The following is a 21,335-nucleotide window of genomic DNA, read 5'->3' as shown; positions in this document are numbered from 1 at the left end:
ACTGGAATGCTGAGAAAGCAGGGCATTGCAGTAGTCCAACGTAGAAGAGACAAATTTGTCAGCCTCTTGTATCGACAGTACATGTTTTAGCTATGAGTTGAAATGAGAGGAACACAAGGCTTTATACTTCAGGCTTTTGAACTCTTGAGGTGTAAAGAATAGTGGGATAACAGAATAGTGGGATATAGTATAATAAGTTGTTGTGTGTTGTAATGGCACAGGGACAATTGGAGGAAAGGTAGCGTAAGTACATGGAGGTGCAATTCCCACCATTCCTTTTAATGGTTTTGGCGTGCCTGGTTCTTAGTCCCCTGTGTTTTCTTTTCCTGGTTTTAGGTTATTGGCTATCCTAATCCTGGGAGAGACACAGTAAAAACACAGCTCCCCCATCCCTGCCTGGGGCCCTGTTGTGATCAGAGAGCAATAAAGCATGGGGAATGTGTAGGGGACACTCAGGCTGCCCCCAGGGCCCAAAGACATGGCTTAGGTATTCCATAGCCACTATGTGCCTATGCCATTAGCAAAAGGTTGTTTCAACATTGTCGTAGTGCAGGGAAAACACCCACTTTGTGCCAGACTAGTTATGTTTGACAAATGTCTGAGCTTGAGCCAACCCAGGATAACCCCTCTTAGGAAGTTTTTATGGGTCTTTTAAAAAAGTTTTTCGCTGTGCTGTCCCTTTTTCCTTATAGCTTCTAACTGATGCCTAGACAAGCTTCTACTGTAGAAGAATACAAGATATAGAGATGGTGGAAAGGGTGCTTTGAAGTGCCTAATAATGTTAGCCCTGAGTTCAAAGGCTGCTATAGACACTGGCTTGTCCTTTGAGTGAATGAATTTTGGAGAAAGGCTGAGGCATGCAGAAATTTTCCTCTAAGAGCTGATGATGGGTGGCTGCTTTTCATGCAACTGTTTGAAACAGGATTAGAACTGTGAGCCAGAATCTACAATGGGCAGTGTGGAATTCCATAACATTCAGAAAAAAAATCTGTTCATTGATTTCTGTGTAGAATTCACCTTCCTTTCCAGGTGATGAGGTGACGATATCATTCACAGCATTTGTATTGTTTAATGTGACATTTACAAACAGAAAATGACATGTTCGATAATTTTTGCTTGATGAGTTCAAATAAACAGGAGGTACACAATCACTTTATAAGTATAAAAGTGGATACTGGTTAATTAGTCTTCATATTGTCAGTATCTTGCAGTTGGTTGTTCTCTAGTTCACACACATTGCAAAGCTGCTTGTCTTTCATGTTTTGTAATGACTGGGTGTGTGGGAAATGGGTAGTAACCTCAGTCACCATCTAGCACTTGGGCTGTAACCTCAGTAATCATGTATGTGTTTTCTTTTTTCCTTTTTTGTGGTTGTCTTGTATTTCAAATGGGCCCTCTTGAGTCTTTATGGTCTCTGATAAACTTGTACATTACTTGGTGCTGTGAATTGTATGTCAACATAGTTTTATAATTGTGATCACATGGTACTGTAATTGTAAATGTAGTTGGCTAGTCAGTTATGTTTCATTTCATTTCATTAACTTATACAATTGATCTTATTTTTATGTAAATATTTTTCCCTTCAGGTGTCCAGAGAAGTTTTTGGGATCATTGTGCCAATTCCCTAACCCCTGCTTCCCCAATCCTTGCTGGAATTATGGTATTTGCCAGCACTCTATTCGTGACAACAAAGTGGACTTTGTATGCCAATGCCAGTTGGGATTCATGGACCCTCGCTGCCTTACTCCCACTGACAACCCATGCCGCAGCTCACCGTGTGGAAACGGAGGAACGTGTGAACTCACCAGTGTTCGCACATACAAGTGCAAATGTCCTCCAGGCTGGACTGGTAAGAACACAAATAATGTACAAATATGTACTAAATGGTAATCTGTTATACCTGCTCATAAAATGGCCACTAAAGTCTATACTCTATACTTGACCCAGACTTGCTGCACACCCACCATAACCAACACTAAAGTTCATTTGCAGGGGACCCCTCATGATTTTATTTCTTAACCAATATTATTTTTACCACCACCACAACACTTATATCAGCACACTAGACCTATGTGATGGTACTGTGACTCTGTTCCATTTCTGAGTCTTGGTTTCTCCTCAAGGTTTCTTGTTCAACTTGGAAGGAGATGTTTTTTACATGATATTGATTTATTGTCTAATACTATATATATGTAAAACTACTTTGTGACAACATCTGTTGTATATATATTTGATTATAAATGGAGAATGATTCAGGAATATTCAAATTTTTACAGGTAAACACTGTCAGCAGGCAGACCCCTGTGCCTCAAACCCCTGTGCCAATGGAGGTCAGTGCAGCCCATTTGACTCCAACTACATCTGTTCCTGTACACCTTTCTTCTCCGGTGAAACATGCAAACAGGACGTGAACGAGTGCGCCCTGAGCCCTTCTCCCTGCAAGAACGGTGGCACATGTGTGAATGAGGTCGGCACCTACCGTTGTAACTGCCCCACTGAGTACACGGGTAAACACTGCGAAACTCTCTACCAGCCCTGCAGTCCCTCACCATGCCTCCATGGAGGAACCTGTGTCCAGAAAGGAGACACAAACTATGAGTGTTCCTGTCTGCCAGGTGAGCACAAACGTGTTGCTGACTACACCAAAATATGATTTATTTATGATTATTTATATCAAGTTGAAAACTATATAAACTCTATATTCATGGGCTGCAAAGTGGCACAACAGGTAATGCCCATAGATGGGAGCGTGTCAGTGAATGAGCTCTATATTTATTATAATAATTTCATATACAGTTAATGTTTTAAACTCTGTTGTAGGAATTTTGAAGCTTAAGAGGCAAATATAAAAGAAAACAGAACTTATTCCTAAAATGGGATGTCACCTTTTTGAGGGAAACATGCAAACCATTTTTTCAGTTGTGCGTGCTAATATTTTAAGCAGCACACACATACACACACACACACACACACACACACACACATACACACACACACACATGATTGAAAAAATAAGGTTCACAACATGGGTCATAGGGTGGCAGGGTGGCACAGCAGGTTGTGTCGCTGTCATACAGCCCCAGGGTCCTGTAGTTGTGTGTTCGAGCCTTGCCTCAGGTAACTATCTGCTGTGTGTTCTTTTTATTTCTAAGACAAAAGATAGCAGTGTGTTGTCAGAATCAAACACTGATTGTAGTGTCAGTGTTTCCCACTGGTATGGGACTGGGGCTAGGCTAACTCTCCCAACATATTCTCCTGACAGAATGATGTAAGTCCAGCCTGACTCTAGCCTTTGCAGTTTACTCCTATTGTGTGTGTGTGTGTGTGTGTTTGTGTGTGTGTGTGTGTGTGCGAGAATGAGAGAGAGAGAGAGAGAGAGAGAGAGAGCTCAACATTCTACCTCATACCTCAGACAGCACAGTGAGGATGTTGTTGTTCAGACACTTCCTCATGATAACTAGTAACGCTTTCCTGCCGGCTGGTTCACACACACACACACACACACATGCACACACATTTTCCTCACATCACTAATGTCCATTGGACCAACTATGGAGCCATGACCAATTCAGTCAAACTTAAGGTTATAGGAGAAACTTTCTCAAACCTAAAGTGATAGGAGGATCTTATTCAAAGCAAAGGTGACACACATCATTTTTAATTCCCAGCTTTTATGATAAGTTACATATTCATAAAAAGACATACTCTACATAGTTATGGCAAAAGGTTATGAATACCTGGTGGATTGGCTACTCAAAAGTGTCTATAGTTGCAAATGTGTGAGTGTCTCGCCTTGCAACCAGTGATTCCGGGTAGGCTTCGGACCCACCGCGACCCTGAACTGGATAGGTGATTCCAGACAACGGATGAATGAATGTTTAAGAAATAATACTTGTTATTGAACAAAGATTTTAAGGTACAAAATCAGGGATGTTTCCTAGCTGATGTTTCTGCAAAAATATCAAAGGAAACTGTGGTTAGTGTCAGTTGGCTCCATTGTCATCCGTGTCTCTGACTTGAGACCTGGCAATGCTATTCTTCCCAGAAAAGAAAGGCAGTTGACCGCAAGAACGCTAACGACTGTTTTAGAATGTAACAGTGAGTTTCACAAACTCCCCATCTTTTGTTTAGAGTGTGAAACAATAGAACGTTAGTGGCTTATTTTGAAAACCTGTCATTCAGTCTTTTGTACAGCTGATATAAATATTTAAAGGTTGGTTGAAGGATAAGAGAAATATTCAGCTTTTAGCAAAATCAAGTTTGGACGTTTAGAATGGTTTGTATATGTGGTGTTTGTTTCATGTATCGTTCCATTACAGCATTAAATAAACACCCAACGGTTTTGAGATGTTGAGTAAGCAGGCCACAATATCCCTCTCCTCAGGTTTTAGTGGTCAGAACTGTGAGGAGAACATTGATGACTGTCCAGACCATCGTTGCCTTAATGGAGGGACATGTGTAGATGGGGTAAACACATACAACTGCCAGTGCAAACCAGAATGGACAGGTATGAGTCCATCCAGTGTATTTTCTGTTAATTTTATTTGCTATGTCATATTTTGCATTCTGCATAAAAAGAAAACACATGATACTAACTTAAAAAAAATAATAATAACTGAATCAACTGGTAAATATTTTTATAGAAAGACGTTAGCATGTCAAATCTGTGTTTGAATTGTTAATATTTCCTCTGGATAGTGTTCTTAGATATAGCCGTCATCATTCTCACAGGTCACATCATTCTCTAATAGGTCAGTTCTGCACTGAAGATGTCAACGAGTGTGATCTGATGCCCAACTCCTGTCAGAATGGTGGTACATGCCTGAACACCCAGGGGGGATACAACTGTGTTTGTGTGAATGGCTGGACGGGTGATGACTGCAGCAAGAACATTGATGACTGCATAAATGCTGCTTGTCATAAAGGATCCACATGTCATGATCGCGTGGCCTCCTTCTTCTGTGAATGCCCTCCTGGTCGCACAGGTTTGAACAATTAGTTCCAGTTTTACTATGTATAATGAGGCAAAAATAGACATTCTCACAATAGTTATTGATAATGTTTGAAATGTAATGGGAAAGTTATTGCAGATTTAAGTGCAATCAAATCTGCAATAAATGTAGTCTAGGGCTGTGTCAAATACCATTTTTAGGACTTTGGAACTTTGGTCACATAATTTGGTGAATGTATGCCCAATGATTCCGGGTAGGCCCTGGATCCACCGCGACCCTGAACTGGATAAGCGGTTACAGACAATGAATGAATGAATAATATTAATACACCATATATTTTGTTGCAATGGTGTGTTTTTGAAATTAATAAAAGTATTTTTCAGTGTGTTGACATAAATCAAGAATATTTTTATCGCCAAAATACCCTGAAATATCATATTATTTTAGGGCCATATCGCCCACTCCTACTTCAAGTACTAAACATTTTAAACACTTTTATTAACTGGACAAACTGTTATAATAGGGTTGGTGCAAAGATATTTAGGATTATAGATCTATAATCCTGTTTTCAGACATTTATTTGAAAGTAAAAAGCTCTTTACCTTTAAATGGTTGTGCTATAGTACTTATATAAAAATGCACTCTTTTTGTATCCTCTAATTCTTTATCTAGGTTTGCTCTGCCACTTGAATGATTCCTGCATTAGTAATCCTTGTCACAAAGGCGCCAACTGCGATACCAACCCTGTCAGTGGCAAGGCCGTCTGTGGATGTCCTCAGGGCTACTTTGGCTCAGCCTGTGACCAGGATGTTGATGAATGCTCTTTGGGTGAGATCACAACTACCTTGTCTCTTCCTAAAGATCAAACACATCCCAGGCTTTTTTTTAAAATCTGCACAGTGACCAGCCACATCATTAAAACCACTGACAGGTAGAGTAAATACAACGACAAATTAACTAGTTAACTGGCCACAGGTTCACGAGCACAAAAAGTAAATTGAACCAAAAGGGGAAAGCAAAGCACGTCTGGTCTGATCCCACAGAAGAGCTACTGTGCAAAAGTCAGTAATATGCGATTGAAATTAAAATGATTGAAAGGTGTCAGAGTACCCATGTTGACCCTGATTTGCTGTTGAATGTGCCTACACTTGTCCTGTGAACATTAGAACTGGACCATAAAGAAATGGAAGAATGTGGCCTGGTCTGATGAACCACAGACTTCCTTTACATCACATGGACGGCTGGGCGTGTGTGGGTTATTATCTATGTGAAAGATGGCAAAACAGGATGCACTGTAGGACAAAGACAAGCCAATAGGAGCATGGGATATTCTGGGCAATGTTACACTGAAAATGTTATGTTCTGATATTGAATTTAATGATATTACTTAAACATATTTCTAGAACAGATATGGTCTTTCATATCAATGGAATCTCCTAATGGAAGTGGTCAGTGCGTTTTTTAGCAGGTGGTTTTAATGTTATGGCTGCTGAGTGTATGTTTGTATTTTTGTAGAGTCATGGAATGTGTAATATTCATTGTCTATAAATGGTTCTGTGATTGGACATTTGAATTTTGATTTTGAAATTTGAACAATTGATTTTGTTGGATGATCCTATAGGTGCAAACCCATGTGAGCATGCAGGAAAGTGTCTGAACACCAAAGGCTCCTTCCAGTGTAAATGCCAGCAGGGTTACGTAGGGGCACGTTGTGAGCTAGATATCAATGAGTGCATGTCCAATCCATGCCAGAATGATGCTACCTGCCTGGACCAAATTGGAGGCTTCCATTGCATCTGTATGGCAGGTAAACAACTATCCATGTTTATTTGCTTTCTTGATGCTGTTTGACATTTATGTAATAGCACAAGACACAAGACACTGCTGTTCAGAGCAATGAGATTTATACTATATCAGAGTGTCAATATTTAATATTGCACAATGATTTGCACAAAAGATGCAGAGATGTTGCCTGCTATTGTCCTAGCACACAGACAACATTAGATACAGGAGTGAGTCATTTTGAAGTTTGTTTTGTATATTGTCTGTTATTAAGCCATATATCTCTGTACTAACTGTGGATAACTTTACATGTAGTTGGAAAGGATGAATGGAACTGTAACTGTAAGCAATTCATAATTGGAAAAAAGTCTTGACAGAATGGTATTGAAAAAAGTTATATTAGACTATTATATGTTTAATATTTTGCACGAAAATTCTGAGAAACATTTTAATGTGTACTGCATATTTACATATTTACAAAATATGAATTAATAATAAATTTAGAGTCACAAAATATATTATGTGGTGATTCCAAACTATATACTGTGTATTTTTCAAAAACAAATACACCCAGGCCTGAACACAGAGATCATCATATATCCTCTATTTATTACACAAAAAGAAATAACAATCTGTGTGTATGGCTAAGCCATGGTGAATTCTCCTGCTGGCACTGAAGCTTATCTTTCCATGCTAATTGGCAGGCTATGAGGGAAAGTTCTGCGAGATCAATACTGATGAGTGCGCCAGCATTCCCTGCCTCAACAATGGGAAGTGCATTGACAAGATCAACAACTTCCAGTGCGAGTGCCCCACAGGTGAGCATGAGGGGGTCGATCACCCCCTGGACAACACTAAGGGAGGAAATGTAATCCCTGCCCTCCAGCAGGCTTTACCTGCCACAGCCCAATGTTAAGAAAATCCATACAGGAGTAAAGGTAGAACTTTGGCCAGATTTACTGTCTAGCTCTGAAAAGAGTATATTCACTCTGTAACTGTGTGTAACTAGGTTATATTGTTAGGTTTTTAGTACCCTATATTCCACACAAGAGACACACAAAGCCCTGGGTTCATTAAAGAAAAACTGTAATGGGTATTTTTCTATTAAATTGAACATAACATAAAAAAACTTTTCAAATCATATAAATCACTGCCAAACCATAGAGTTCATATATAGAAATTCAGCTAATAAAAAAACCCTATTTTAATTTTCTAAAGGCAAACACATTTCATATCAACCCACAGCAGTTTAGCTCCATTCATTTATGCTGAAATTATAAGGGGTAGATCAGTTGAGAATGTTGTTTTTATGAGGCACAGTTCAAAGCAACTATTCAGAACACATAATAATTGAGAGTTGTTTATTGTATGTTAAACTGCACATACCCCCTATAAATTCACCAAGATGTAAAAAGAAAACACTAAAAATATGCAATAAGACAATGCATGGCACAAGATCATGTGATCAGGTATGTGTTTTACTGATGCATTACTGTAAGGACCCTTGAGTGATAGATTTGAAGTTTACCAGAAGTATGGTTCACTTTCATTCCCCTCACTTGTCCCAGTTGAAGTGGAAGTAATTTTAATGAAAAAGGGTCAGACACCTTGTAAAAGCAGATCAAAGCATTATTTTCGAGCAAGACAACCACTTCTGGTAGGAAAACATGCATTTCTGATGCAGAAGAATTCATGCATAAATTAGGATGTGTTTTTGTGTGAGGTGATGAGGAGATGCCTATGGGGGCCTCTAAACCCCCTGAGTGTTGTGGTTTGTGAGGTAGTAAGCTGGAGGAGAATGGAGTAAAGGCCCCTACACTGTGTCTTCAAATGCAAATCAGCTCTGTTCGGCATGCCAGGCAAGGCTTCTTTTGAATGTCGTACACAGCAAGTCCATGGCAACCACAATAGTGCTTTTCGAAATGTACCATTTCAGAGGCCTGGAGGAAATCCTTGCTGGTTTGAGAGGTAGAGGTGGAACACAATGACAAGGAATTTCCACTGGGATGTGTTCTTCTGTGCTAATGGTTGGTTAGCATAACTTTAGATGGAACTCCGCTTTAAATTTTGAGATGTACTATACCCAGGCACTTTAAAATACAACTCCAGTCCTTCGGACTAAATGTTCAAAATGTAGTGCTGATAGAGCTGTAGGCCTTAATGTGCTCAGACTGTACATATGAGCAGCAGACGTTGTTAGCGAGAGATTAGAATAGCTGGGCTAAAAAGCGCGCCTGCTGGGCGATCCTGAATGACGAGGCGGACTGAATAGTGAGAGGTCGTAGGTCGCAGAGAGTTCTTTTTGGAGAGGCCGAGCCGGAGAAGGGGCCAAGGCAGGATGAGAGAATGCACATTGTGATGGAAAAGTTCTCCTGGACAAAAGAGGCAACCGGCACGGCTTTGAATAGACAGTTCCCCTTTGTCTGGTGCCCCTAGTCCGGAGGCCTTGGAAGGTTTTCCAAACCCACATTTTTTTACAGCCCCTCACTCTCCCTGTGAGGGTATGCTGAAAAGAGGGCTTGAAAAAAGAAGGGATAGAGAGGGAGAGAGTGTACGTTGGGCAGTGTGGTGAGGTGTTAATGAAGGCTGACCGGGGATTGTGTAAGTGTGGTCTAAAGAGATCATCCTAATGACCCTCCTCCCCTCTCTCTCCCCCTTTCCCTCTATCCTTCTCTCTTTGCAGGGTTCTCTGGAAACATTTGCCAATTGGACAATGATGAGTGCGCCAGCACGCCCTGCAAAAATGGCGCCAAATGCATTGATGGACCTAACATGTACACCTGCCAATGCACTGAGGGTAAGAACAAACTTGATGTTAACCCCTTAGACACAAGGGCATTTTTAAGGCTGTAAATCCTCACCCTCGAATCTACAAATATGTACCAAATAAATATTCATCATTAGAATTTACTATTATATCTAACATGTAACAATAAGTAATTTTTGCATGCTCCACCAACATTTTTTAAATAGTTGCATACTTACAGTTTTTATTAGCTAAAACAACATTGTCCTCTTAGGTATCATAACATAAAATGCTTAACGTTATGTAGGGATGTGAATTATTTAGATAGTTGAACATTTAAGTTTGTAATACTCTTTTCCTTTTGATATGAATTGTGTATTTCATTTTACTGTTATGCAGGTTACACTGGACAGCATTGTGAAACTGACATTGATGAGTGTTTGTCCAACCCCTGTCACTATGGTGCGTGTATGGACGGCTTGGCAGGCTTCACATGCCACTGCCGCCCTGGCTACACTGGTCGACTTTGTAAGACCAACATTAATGAGTGCCTGAGCCAGCCATGCCAGAACGGAGGCTCCTGCCAAGACCGTGAGAATGCTTATCTGTGCGTTTGCCCCAGAGGAACAACAGGTGAGAAATAAACCTGGAATATATATAATATATGTTCTTTCACATTTAAGAATTGAGCGTGTCTCTGAAAATAGTTTTTACTATAAATGGTTTTCTTTGTGACCACAGCTAAACAATCTTCTTGCTAGGTGTTCAATTCTATAAATTATGAAAGCCATCATCATTTTAGTTTTTAATTGAATAAAGTGTGTTAAGTGAGGCAAAATGTTAAGTTCTGCAGTGCTGTAGCCCACCAGGAGTCTGGCACATGATTAAAATGTCACTTGGGTTCCCAGGTGTTAACTGTGAGATCAATCTTGATGACTGCAAGAGCAATCCATGTGACTTTGGCAAGTGCATTGACAAGATCAACAGCTATGAGTGCGCCTGTGAGCCAGGATATACAGGTGAGAGAGCTGTACCATTAATTAATGGTGATTTAAAATTCACAGTGATATAAACACTTTTAACAACAAAAATATACAACTCTGCATATACTCATATTACAAGTGTAGCTCAAATAAAGGGCATTAATCTTAATCCAATTGTCTTGCAAAATGTTGCAGCTTACCATCTTTATTTCTCTGGTATTTCTTAAATTAATATAATTATATCTGTTTCAAATGAATGAAGATATTTCTGTGAAATCATTATAGTACACTGAACTGTAGGTTCACTAGCGCGCAACAGGTAGTGCCTCTGCCAGTTGTGGGTTTAAGTCCCACCTTGGGTCGCCGTCTGTGTCTGCCCCTGGGTTTCATCTGGGTGCTCTGGTTTCCTCCAGAAACACGTTGGTAGGTGGATTGGCTGTGAGAAATGGTCCACAAGTGCGGGTAACTGGGGAATATGTGAAACTTTCAACAGGTGTGAATGTGTAAGTGACTGAGTGAGTGTGTGATGCTCTGAGATGGACTGGCACTTCGTCTGTGGTGTGTTCCTACCTTGCGCTCAATGATTCTGTGTCGACTTCAGACCAAATACAAAGCTGATTGTGATGAAGTGAATAGAGAAAATGAATAAGTCAATCCATGAAATGCATCATTTGCATCAAATGTATGTATTTTTTCCCATATGGAAGACCAGGCAACTAAAGTAAACTAGGGGAAACCCTGGAACTAAACATGCTTATGAATGCAAGTAAATGTCCAAATAAATTCAAAGTAAATGACCTTGAACTAAATAATTGTATATTGTAGGATATTTATAGATGCATCTTCTAGGCCTGTGTGGGCCAGATAGGTAGGTGTTGGTCTGAGTTCACAATGGGGAAGAGAGTAAGCAAAGGCTTCCCCAGGTGAGGTAGGCACAAAGCAGGGCGTGGAGAGACAGCTGGTTAGCGTGCACACACTAACCCACACACACACACACACACACTCTCTCTAGCCTGGCTGTGGTGTTGCCTTACATTCCCTCCAAGCTCCCGCCTGGCGCTCCGACACGCAAGCTGCCCTGCTCTCCCATTCAGCCTAAAGGGAGGGGGGCTGAAAGGAGAAAAGATTTGCTAAAGATTTGTGTAAGTCGATCTTTTAAAAGGGGGAAGTTGGCGGGCACTTTAAAGACGAGCGACAAACGAAACCGCTCTCTTTATATTGTGTCTTACGCTGGCTGAATGCTGGCGCTACTTCATGTGGCAGCTAAAAAGCTGGGCCTAAATATTCCCGGGCTGCTTGACAAAAAAGGCATTCAATAAAACACCTGATCTGATGGGGTGGATAGTTTGAGTGATGTAGATTATGTTTTTCATTGTCTTTTATACTTAGACTGAAGGCCTAAATTCTTAATTATGTACCTATGAAAATTCAATATCAATACACATACATTTTTTCTTCCAAAAATATATAAATAATTTCTCTAATTGAGAATAGTTTACATTGGAACTTAGTCTAATTAAAACTGAAATTAGGCCTACATATCCCTACATTTGAAAGAATGGAATATTGGAAGCCTAGTATGTGCTACAGTAGTGACATATTTGTTAATATCTAGATTTGTATTCTTCCTTCAATTGTGAAATATAAGCTGAACCTTTAACCTGTCCTGATGTTTTAAAAGGAGGAACTCTGTGAATACTGTGTATAAAAAACATAACGGCAAGAAAGTGACATAAGTTGATTCACACGTTATCTTTTTTTTCCGACTCAGGCGAATTGTGTAATATCAACATTGACGAGTGTGCCATCAACCCATGTCACAATGGTGGAACATGTATTGATGAGGTTAATGGATTCACCTGTCAATGCAGAGAGGGCTACCATGATCCCATCTGCAAGTCTCAACTCAATGAGTGTCTCAGCAACCCTTGTATTCATGGACACTGTGAAGACAAAGTCAATGGGTACGTCATTTTTTGTTTTTTATGGTTATGTACACTACAGGTTACAATATATGATTAATTCAGTTAACTTGACATATATCTATTCATAGTCCACACTCTCTTCTATTTTTGCCATAGTTATAACTGTATTTGTGATTCTGGCTGGAGTGGCCCCAACTGTGATATCAACAACAATGAGTGTGAGTCCAACCCATGCATGAACGGTGGCACCTGTAAGGATATGACCAGTGGCTATGTGTGTACCTGTCGGGCTGGATTCAGTGGTTAGTGGCTCTTTGTTTGCTAATGTACAATACAGTTGTCTCTCTTCTCTCAGCACATCTCAAACTCACAGGGGCTTCCCGCTTCTGGTTACAGGTCCTAACTGCCAGACAAACATCAACGAGTGCGCCTCCAACCCCTGCCTAAACCAGGGCACCTGCATTGATGATGTGGCTGGCTACAAGTGCAACTGTGCGCTGCCTTATACTGGTACAAGCTTTTGTTTGTTTTTGAGGTGTCTTTATTTGTTGTAATAATGTTTTTTTTAAATAAGTACTTGATAATGAAATCTTGGCTCATATATTAATGTAAAAATGCATTGCTTTTTTTTTTTACATATTCTCACATGTTAATCCTCATATTCTTTGAGAGAATCAAATTTAATCAAAGTGGAAATTGAGAACTTGTTACCCTTATTAAAAAATACTACTCCTAGGGTTTTGTTTTGCTAATTCTTGGACCTTTTCCTAGCTCATATCGTGATCTTCCGCCTCCCAGATATTGGGATACAGGAAAACGTGCTCTGGAGGACATGCTCTATGGCTAGGTTCAGCAGCAACACTTCCTTTTTCCTCTCACACTTAGCCTGATTCCTTCTCTGTTGATATTGGCCTGTTCAGCGTGCCTTGCGAGCACTGCTGATAACTATACAGGAAAACAGGTTTGCAGAAGAGTCCACATTCTTTCCCTTTGCTGTATTATTTGACACAACAGACAGGGGAGATTCTCCGCCTCTGGACCTGAAATCATTTTTATTCCAAATGACTTTTTTGTTCGCGGAAAATCCACGACTTGCTGGGAGGTGGAATAACTGGGGGCCTGGTCTAGGCTGGGTGGGAACAGTGGCCTGACACATTTCCTGTTTGCCCGCTTCCTCTCTCACAGAAAAGCAAATGGCAGGACAATAGCCGGAAAGGCCTGACGGCTTCCTGTAGGGGCCTGGTGTCGTGGAAACAGATAGGGAGAAGGACTGTGAGCTCTGTTCGCTAGCCACGACAAGCTAATCTTCCAGAAAAGGGAGGAATCTTTAACGGGGCCAATTCCGCAACCAGTATCACTGATTAAATTTAGCACAACTAAGAATGAGAGAATGCCTTCCTCTGATACTGTTCCGCTCCTTCGTTTTCATTTTAGATCAGAAAACAACAATCTTAGATGTTAACCCTTTAACTGTACCCATTACTTTCATATCAGTTGCAAAAAAATATTTTTGTACTTAAAGGGCCCACATTCTAAATGTTTTTCCAATTTTATGTTTTTTCTTTGAGGTCCAGCTATTACATCTGTGTGGCATCATGTACACAAAGCTGTTATGATTTATTTTTATTATTCATATTCCCATGTTTGTTGCTCCCATCTGTTTGTTGCCTTTAAGTATAATATGTAAACAGTCTCAGTCAAGATAATTCAGTTTTCCATGATATGGGCTCTTTAAGGTTTGTTTATATATATATATATATATATATATGTGTGTGTGTGTGTGTGTGTGTGTGTATATATATATATTGCGCTTAGTTTTGTTGTTTATTTCACAGGTGAGAACTGTGAGACCCTGTTAGATCCCTGCAGTCCCAAGCCCTGCAAGAATGGTGGCATCTGTAAGGAGTCGGAGGACTATGAGAGCTTCTCCTGTGTGTGCCCTGAAGGCTGGCAAGGTTAGAAAGAAAACACACACAAATGAAAAAATATGCCACAAACATCCAGTAGACCAGAACCAAAATAGTCTATTGAAAACAGTGAACTATGCACTCATACTATAGATGTTTTCAAAGGAAGTCCAAGCATGTTTGTTGTATGCAGTAGTTTGCACGTCGAGTCTTGTAAAGTGTGTGAGCTCCTCCTCCTGCTGTTGCAGGCCAGACCTGTGAGATAGACATCAACGAGTGTGTGAAGAACCCCTGTCGCAACGGCGCCACCTGCCAGAACTCCATAGGCAGCTACAGGTGCAGCTGCAAATCAGGCTACGCTGGCAGAAACTGTGAAACTGACATAGATGACTGCACACCCAGTAAGTCCAGCCCTCCCCTGTTTGCACTTTTTTTTCTTGTTCTTTACAGAAAGTGTGAAACACTTACGGAATTACTACAGCCAAAAATATTTGCTTTGAATTAAGAAACCTGATAGAATCAAACATATTGTGTGTCTTTGTTGGTTTAACAAATTTTACTTATCCATGCAGTGGCTTGAGGCATTAAGAAGAGCCCCTAGCAGATTAGGGCCCAGTTTCCCAAAAACATTTTAGTGTTTAAATCATCTTAGCAGAGAGAGAAAGAGAGTGTTCAGTGTGGCGCTCACTCTGTGATCAATAATATAAATTGATGTTTTGGGAAACCCAGCTCAGTTTATTACTTTGTTTACAATCTGTGTTAATTTTTATTTCATTTATTTCTTTGCGTGTTTGGTTTTTACTTCTTTACTTCTGTCTAGGACAAGGGGGACCATAACTTTTTGCCAAACATTTTGTGCTACTGCATAACCCTTCCTCTCACTTCTCCTTCAGACCCCTGCAGTAACGGTGGCTTCTGTAAAGACAGTGTAGATGCGTTTACCTGCACATGTCTACCAGGATTTCGAGGCCTCAAATGTGAGGAGGACATTAATGAGTGTGACAGCAACCCATGCAAGAATGGTGCCAACTGCACGGACTGTGTGAACAGCTACACCTGTACCTGCCCACCAGGCTTCAGTGGGATCCACTGTGAGAATAATACACCTGACTGCACTGAGAGGTAAATCCTGCACTCCATTTACTGCTGACTCAGGATCTAACAAACCCCTCTCTCATGTGTAAATCCTAACCTTTCCACACACAGGTCTTCCCTGTTTTGCCTACAACAGTCAATTGCCTTTGACATTTTGTGACGGATTTAAGATCAGGTTGTCTTACGGTCATTGTAGCCCAATTAAAAGGCAAATCTGATTTGGAGGATCAGCTCCTGCTTACCTTTTAAAGCCCTCATGTTATCAGACCCACAAGAAACCTGGCAGAAGATCATATCAGACATACCTTCATAGTGTGGTTAAAGCTCCCTGGATCTGTGTTGTCACCTACTGCCACTTTTGGTTGAAAAATCATCCCAGCAGAAATGGAACAAATGAGCTGTTGCAATATTACAATGCTAACTGTTGACCATGTTTTTATTTTTGCTTATTTTTATGTTGAACAGCTCTTGCTTTAATGGTGGCACATGTGTGGATGGCATCAACACATTCAGCTGCCTGTGCCTGCCAGGGTTCACAGGCAGCTACTGCCAACATGACATTAACGAGTGCGACTCCAAGCCATGCATGAACGGCGGCACATGCCAGGACAGCTACGGCACATACAAATGTACCTGTCCTCATGGATACCGTGGATTCAACTGCCAGGTAGTTCACACCATTTATCAACAAACGAGCTGAGCTACAGATTTACTGTAATATAAAATATATTAGAAATGTACATTTTTCTGTTTAAAATCTAGAATCACTTTTTTTTCAACAATTAATTAGGACATAGCCATTAAATACTAAATAAGATACTGAAATGATATATAGCTATTTCTTCTCGAATTACGGTCCAGATATATGTTTATCTAGATGTTTTATTCTGTTTTCTAATCATTACCAGTTCTAGCCCACTTTCTTACATAATTTTAAACATATTCATAGAAACTATTTGAAAGCTATGATGTGATATAATGTTAGCACCATATTAGGATCATTGCATAGATGTAATGGCAATAAAAATGATTATGAATAGAAACAGTGAAACAAATTCTGAAAGAATCAATTTACCAGTACTGATATTTGTTCAAAATTGAGGACTGAGTAATATTTAAATAAGAATGAAATATGTAGTAAATGTTTAAATAATGCCTCTGCTGGTCTCAGGAGCTGATGAACTGGTGTAAGCCATCTCCCTGTAAGAATGGAGGAACCTGCAGACAGAGTGGTACCACCTACACCTGCCAGTGTCAGACGGGCTGGACAGGTCTGTACTGTGACGTCCCCAGTGTGTCCTGCGAGGTGGCAGCTAAACAGCAAGGTAGGGCCAGAATGGAGTGCATTTGTGTGTGTGTGTGTGTGTGTGTGTGTGTGTGTGTGTGTGTGTGTACTGTGCTAAAACCTATTACTCGTATTTCCAAATTGTAACTTTGCAAAAGTTCCTTCAGAATTCAAATATTAGTTGATATTATAGTAAAATATTATAGTAAAATATAATTTTTTCATGCGTAAATCATGCTGAATCATTTCTGGTCTGTTTGTCAAGAAATATTAATACAATGTAACTGTGTTAGAAACACCCCCCCCCCACACACACACACACACACAAACACACACTGATTGGCTAGAAAATGGTTGTGTTTGTCAATCTGAGTCACTTTGCTTGGTTTCCATATACAGGGCCAGGGCTGACTATTAATTCTGGACTTCTACCAGAGTGCAAAAACACCAACAAGCTAGCAAGCCATGGGGAAACATTCACAGAAATTTTTAAAATTGCAGTTGTATACAGCACCTTTCATTCTTGATTTATTTTTTTTTTACATCAACCATGTCATACGTTTGTAGTATTGGCTTATGCAAATAGTGAACCTTCAAGACACAGAGTCAATCATAGTTTGTGACCTAAAACTTGTATTTAGATTTGAGAGGTTCAGAATATATGTCCATGTCTTGCCATGGAATGATTGAATTTTTCTGTATTTTGTCCACAGGTGTGGATGTTGCTAGACTCTGCCGTAACTCTGGCCTGTGTTTGGATGCTGGGAACACACACTACTGCCAGTGTCAGGCAGGATACACAGGCAGCTACTGTGAGGAACAGGTGGATGAGTGCATCCCCAACCCCTGCCAGAACGGCGCTACCTGCACTGATTACTTAGGAGGATATTCTTGTGAGGTGAGCAAGCAATCACCAAAAAAATCGGCTCTATTATAATGGAACATATACACATCTCCTGAGTGAAGAAACTCTGGCATCTGGGTGTCATTAACTCTACAGAATTGATAAATGTAATCATATGATCACACAACAATTACAACATCCAAATGAAGAAAAAGACACTGGAGTAGATAAGTCATGCTAGCTCTTACTTCAGTTTTGGGCAAACCACTTATCCAGGAACAATTTGAAAACTATTCATACTCACACATATGGGAGTCAGTTTCGAGAAATATTGAATGTTTTTTTAAACATTTATTATTCAACATGAAAAAAAAAATCCTGTCTAAAAAGGGTTCAAGGCTCAATTTTGGCAGTCGATAATAATCTATTTTTTATATGTTTAGATGTCAAAAAACGACAAGTAATGAATATGTATGAAGGTTCTTTTCTTAACACAGAACACACCTGTATGCAAAATAATTATTCATTAAATTCAACTCATAAATGAGCTCCTTACAAACACAAATGATGCATTCTGTGCCTCTTTCATTGCACTTAATAATAAAATAATAAATGACAAATTTCATATATATATGAAATAAACAGAACTTCCTGCCTGGCAAGGCCATGGAACAGTCAAGTAAAGAGAAATGGCCTTCTTTCATGTTTGGCATTGATCTCTGTGTCTTTTTCTCTCTCTCTCAGTGCGTGCCAGGTTATCATGGAGTAAACTGCTCCAGTGAGATCAACGAGTGCGTCTCACAGCCCTGCCAGAATGGAGGCACCTGCATCGACCTCGTCAATACCTACAAATGCTCCTGTCCCAGAGGAACGCAAGGTCAGCTAACCATCTTTTTCTCCCTCTCTTTCTGTCCATCTGTCCATCCTACGCTTCATTAATTAGGGCTTTGGCAGGAGCCAGCTTACTTAGACTTTTCCTCTTTGATTGATTTCTCTTGGACATGTAAAGAGGTATGTTTAATTAAGGTCTACAGGTCTATAAATAGATAGAAGTAAAATGCCTTACTTTATTTCATGTTATCTTTTTGTTATCTTTTCATGTTATCTTTTTGAAAGCACATAGGGCTCACAATATTAAACATTATAAACGTTTCTCAAGTTATCTTATTTATATTCCCATCATGGTTGATTACCATTATTACTTTATTATAATTTAAATAATTAAACTGGCTCTGTACATGCAGTAGACCATTTTGGGCTGACTAAATTCGATTATGTTAGATTTTTGTTTTATTTAATGCAACACATTAACTCAATTAAGTCACGGTGTATTGCCTCTTTAATGGACCTAATTATTTGAAAGGAATAAATCATTTAAATGTAAACGAATGATCGGTTGCCTATTTCAATTTATTTATGTTTATTTATACTTTTAGTGTCCTTTAATTGGTTAATAATGGTCAGCGGGAAATCATGACAGACTTTTGTTAGCAGTAGGCCTTTGATTAATGTCAAAACTGACTTATTCTCCCAATCCATTTTCAGGAGTTCACTGTGAGATCAACATTGATGACTGCACACCCTTCACTGATCCTGTGACTCAGGAACCTAAGTGCTTTAACCAGGGCCGCTGTGTGGACCGTGTCGGAGGCTATCACTGCGTGTGTCCAGCTGGCTATGTAGGTGAACGCTGCGAGGGTGATGTGAATGAGTGTCTGTCCAACCCTTGTGACCCACGGGGCACACACAGCTGCATACAGCTGACCAACAACTACCGCTGTGAATGTCGCACTGGCTACACAGGTGAGTACTGCAGATTATTTGACATCCATAATTCTCCACACCCTGTACCTGGGGATATTACCTGGAAAACACATGAAATTAATGTAGCTATAACATGTTGCGTGTTTGCTGCATGTGTGTGTTGCAGGTCAGCGATGTGACACTGTGTTTGATGGCTGTAAGGGGAAGCCGTGCAGGAATGGAGGAACCTGTGCTGTAGCCAGCAACACTCCTCATGGATTCATTTGTAAATGTCCTCCTGTGAGTGTTCCATTCACACTTGATTCCACATGTGATGACATTTTATGGATGTTGAAAGCATAAATTCTCTTATTATGTACATGTGTTTTAAAATCTTATATGACAAATATGAAATGATCTTTTTTTAGATGTAATTCCTTAGCAAATATGTTTTTTTTTTTCAAATCCAAACAAGAGCTTCTAGTTCACAGAAATGTTTATTATGTATAGTAATATAAATATACATTTATATGTTCATGCATTCATTCATTGTCTGAAACCGCTTATTCAATTCAGGGTTGCGATAAATCCGGAGCCCACCCGGAATCACTGGGCGCAAGGCAGGAACACACCCTCAAGGGGACGCCAGTCCTTCACAGGGCTTCACACATTCACACCTACAGACACTTTTTGAGCTGCCAACCCACCTACCAACATATGTTTTTGGACTGTGGGAGGAAACCCACGCAGACACATGGAGAACACATCAAACTCCTCACAGACATTCACCCGGAGCGGGACTTGAACCTACAACCTCCAGGTCCCTGGAGCTGTGTCTGTGACACTACCTGCTACTACACCATGCTGCCCTTAATTTATATGTATCATAGAAAAGTAATTTTAAGTATTTAGGCATAAGGATTTAGATTAAAAAAAATGTTTGTATTATTTCAAGATTGTACTGGTCCTGGTGATGTATATATCAATAGTGAAGAAAAAGTTCAGTAATGAAAACAAGCATTGACATTTTGTTTTGTTTTTTCTTTGTGTCTGTTAGGGCTTCAGCGGCTCGACCTGTGAATATGATGCACAGGCCTGTGGAAGCCTCCAATGCAGAAATGGGGGAACCTGCATTTCTGGTCATAAGAGTCCCCGGTGCCTGTGTCCTGTGGCTTTTACAGGCCCAGAGTGTCAGCATCCGAGTGATGGGCCCTGCACATCTAACCCCTGCTATAATGGAGGCACATGTGAGCTGAATTCTGAGGCACCGTACTTCCACTGTGTGTGTCCTGCCGACTTTAATGGCCTCCTCTGCCACATCCTGGACTATGGCTTCACAGGTGGTTTTGGCAGGGACATCACTCCTCCACCAGAAGTGGAGGCCAGTTGTGAGTTGGCTGAGTGTGAGACCAAGAAAGGCAACAAAGAGTGTGACGCTGCTTGTAACAGCCATGCATGTGACTGGGACGGAGGTGATTGCTCACTGAATTTCCGTGACCCATGGAAGAACTGCTCAGATGCACTGCAGTGCTGGCGCTACTTCAACAATGGAAAGTGTGATGAGCAGTGCAAGAGTGCCGGCTGCCTCTATGATGGGTTTGACTGCCAGGGAAGTGGTGGAGAGTGCAAGTGAGTTTCCAGATATATTGTCCAGAATTAGAATTGTTTATTGCATCAGAATTATTGACTTTCTAGACTCAGATCAAACCTAATTTAACAGTAATTTATATTGGCAAACTCCTTTGAGTCCAGGATTAAACCAGTCTGGGATTAAGTCAGTAGAAATAATTTACTTTTAATAGGTATTATATCAGCCCTTCTGTTTTACTTTTGGGGTTCAGAAAGTGAGAGAGGTTTAAATGGGGATTCATACATCTGATGTATGTTGCCAATATCCAGTTTATTTCTGAGAAGCTAACAAACAATATGTTTTAGTTTAAGCTATCGCCACTCACTATTCAATGGACAGATTATCTTTGTCTGACAGTGTGCCGAGGAAACAACTGGGTGTGATATCACACTATTCATGTTAAAATTTACTGTCATTAGTTTGGGCATGGATTGAGTTTCTAA

The 21,335-nt window shown here is 40.1% G+C and overlaps 1 protein-coding gene across 1 annotated transcript in view; it reads left to right on the top strand.

Moving 5' to 3' along the window:
- The window catches only part of LOC136676376 (neurogenic locus notch homolog protein 1-like), a 45,487-nt gene that overhangs the window by 13,661 nt on the left and 10,491 nt on the right, over window positions 1–21,335 (top strand). Inside the window, exons 3-25 of the mRNA XM_066653327.1 lie at window positions 1,587–1,849; window positions 2,277–2,615; window positions 4,385–4,507; window positions 4,752–4,985; window positions 5,625–5,780; window positions 6,574–6,759; window positions 7,439–7,552; window positions 9,418–9,531; window positions 9,880–10,113; window positions 10,389–10,499; window positions 12,235–12,427; window positions 12,545–12,690; window positions 12,785–12,898; window positions 14,224–14,343; window positions 14,544–14,696; window positions 15,189–15,417; window positions 15,856–16,057; window positions 16,562–16,715; window positions 17,389–17,573; window positions 18,264–18,396; window positions 19,065–19,322; window positions 19,450–19,562; window positions 20,320–20,891. Of these exons, the coding sequence (XP_066509424.1) occupies window positions 1,587–1,849; window positions 2,277–2,615; window positions 4,385–4,507; window positions 4,752–4,985; window positions 5,625–5,780; window positions 6,574–6,759; window positions 7,439–7,552; window positions 9,418–9,531; window positions 9,880–10,113; window positions 10,389–10,499; window positions 12,235–12,427; window positions 12,545–12,690; window positions 12,785–12,898; window positions 14,224–14,343; window positions 14,544–14,696; window positions 15,189–15,417; window positions 15,856–16,057; window positions 16,562–16,715; window positions 17,389–17,573; window positions 18,264–18,396; window positions 19,065–19,322; window positions 19,450–19,562; window positions 20,320–20,891 (4,446 nt within the window). The remainder of the gene's footprint in view (window positions 1–1,586; window positions 1,850–2,276; window positions 2,616–4,384; window positions 4,508–4,751; window positions 4,986–5,624; window positions 5,781–6,573; window positions 6,760–7,438; window positions 7,553–9,417; window positions 9,532–9,879; window positions 10,114–10,388; window positions 10,500–12,234; window positions 12,428–12,544; window positions 12,691–12,784; window positions 12,899–14,223; window positions 14,344–14,543; window positions 14,697–15,188; window positions 15,418–15,855; window positions 16,058–16,561; window positions 16,716–17,388; window positions 17,574–18,263; window positions 18,397–19,064; window positions 19,323–19,449; window positions 19,563–20,319; window positions 20,892–21,335) is intronic.

The sequence above is a fragment of the Hoplias malabaricus genome, chromosome X2 (assembly GCF_029633855.1).
Source record: "Hoplias malabaricus isolate fHopMal1 chromosome X2, fHopMal1.hap1, whole genome shotgun sequence".
Classification (NCBI taxonomy): Eukaryota; Metazoa; Chordata; class Actinopteri; order Characiformes; family Erythrinidae; genus Hoplias; species Hoplias malabaricus.
The sequence above is the reverse complement of the archived record's forward strand: the minus strand, read 5'-3'. Positions and strand labels throughout refer to the sequence as shown.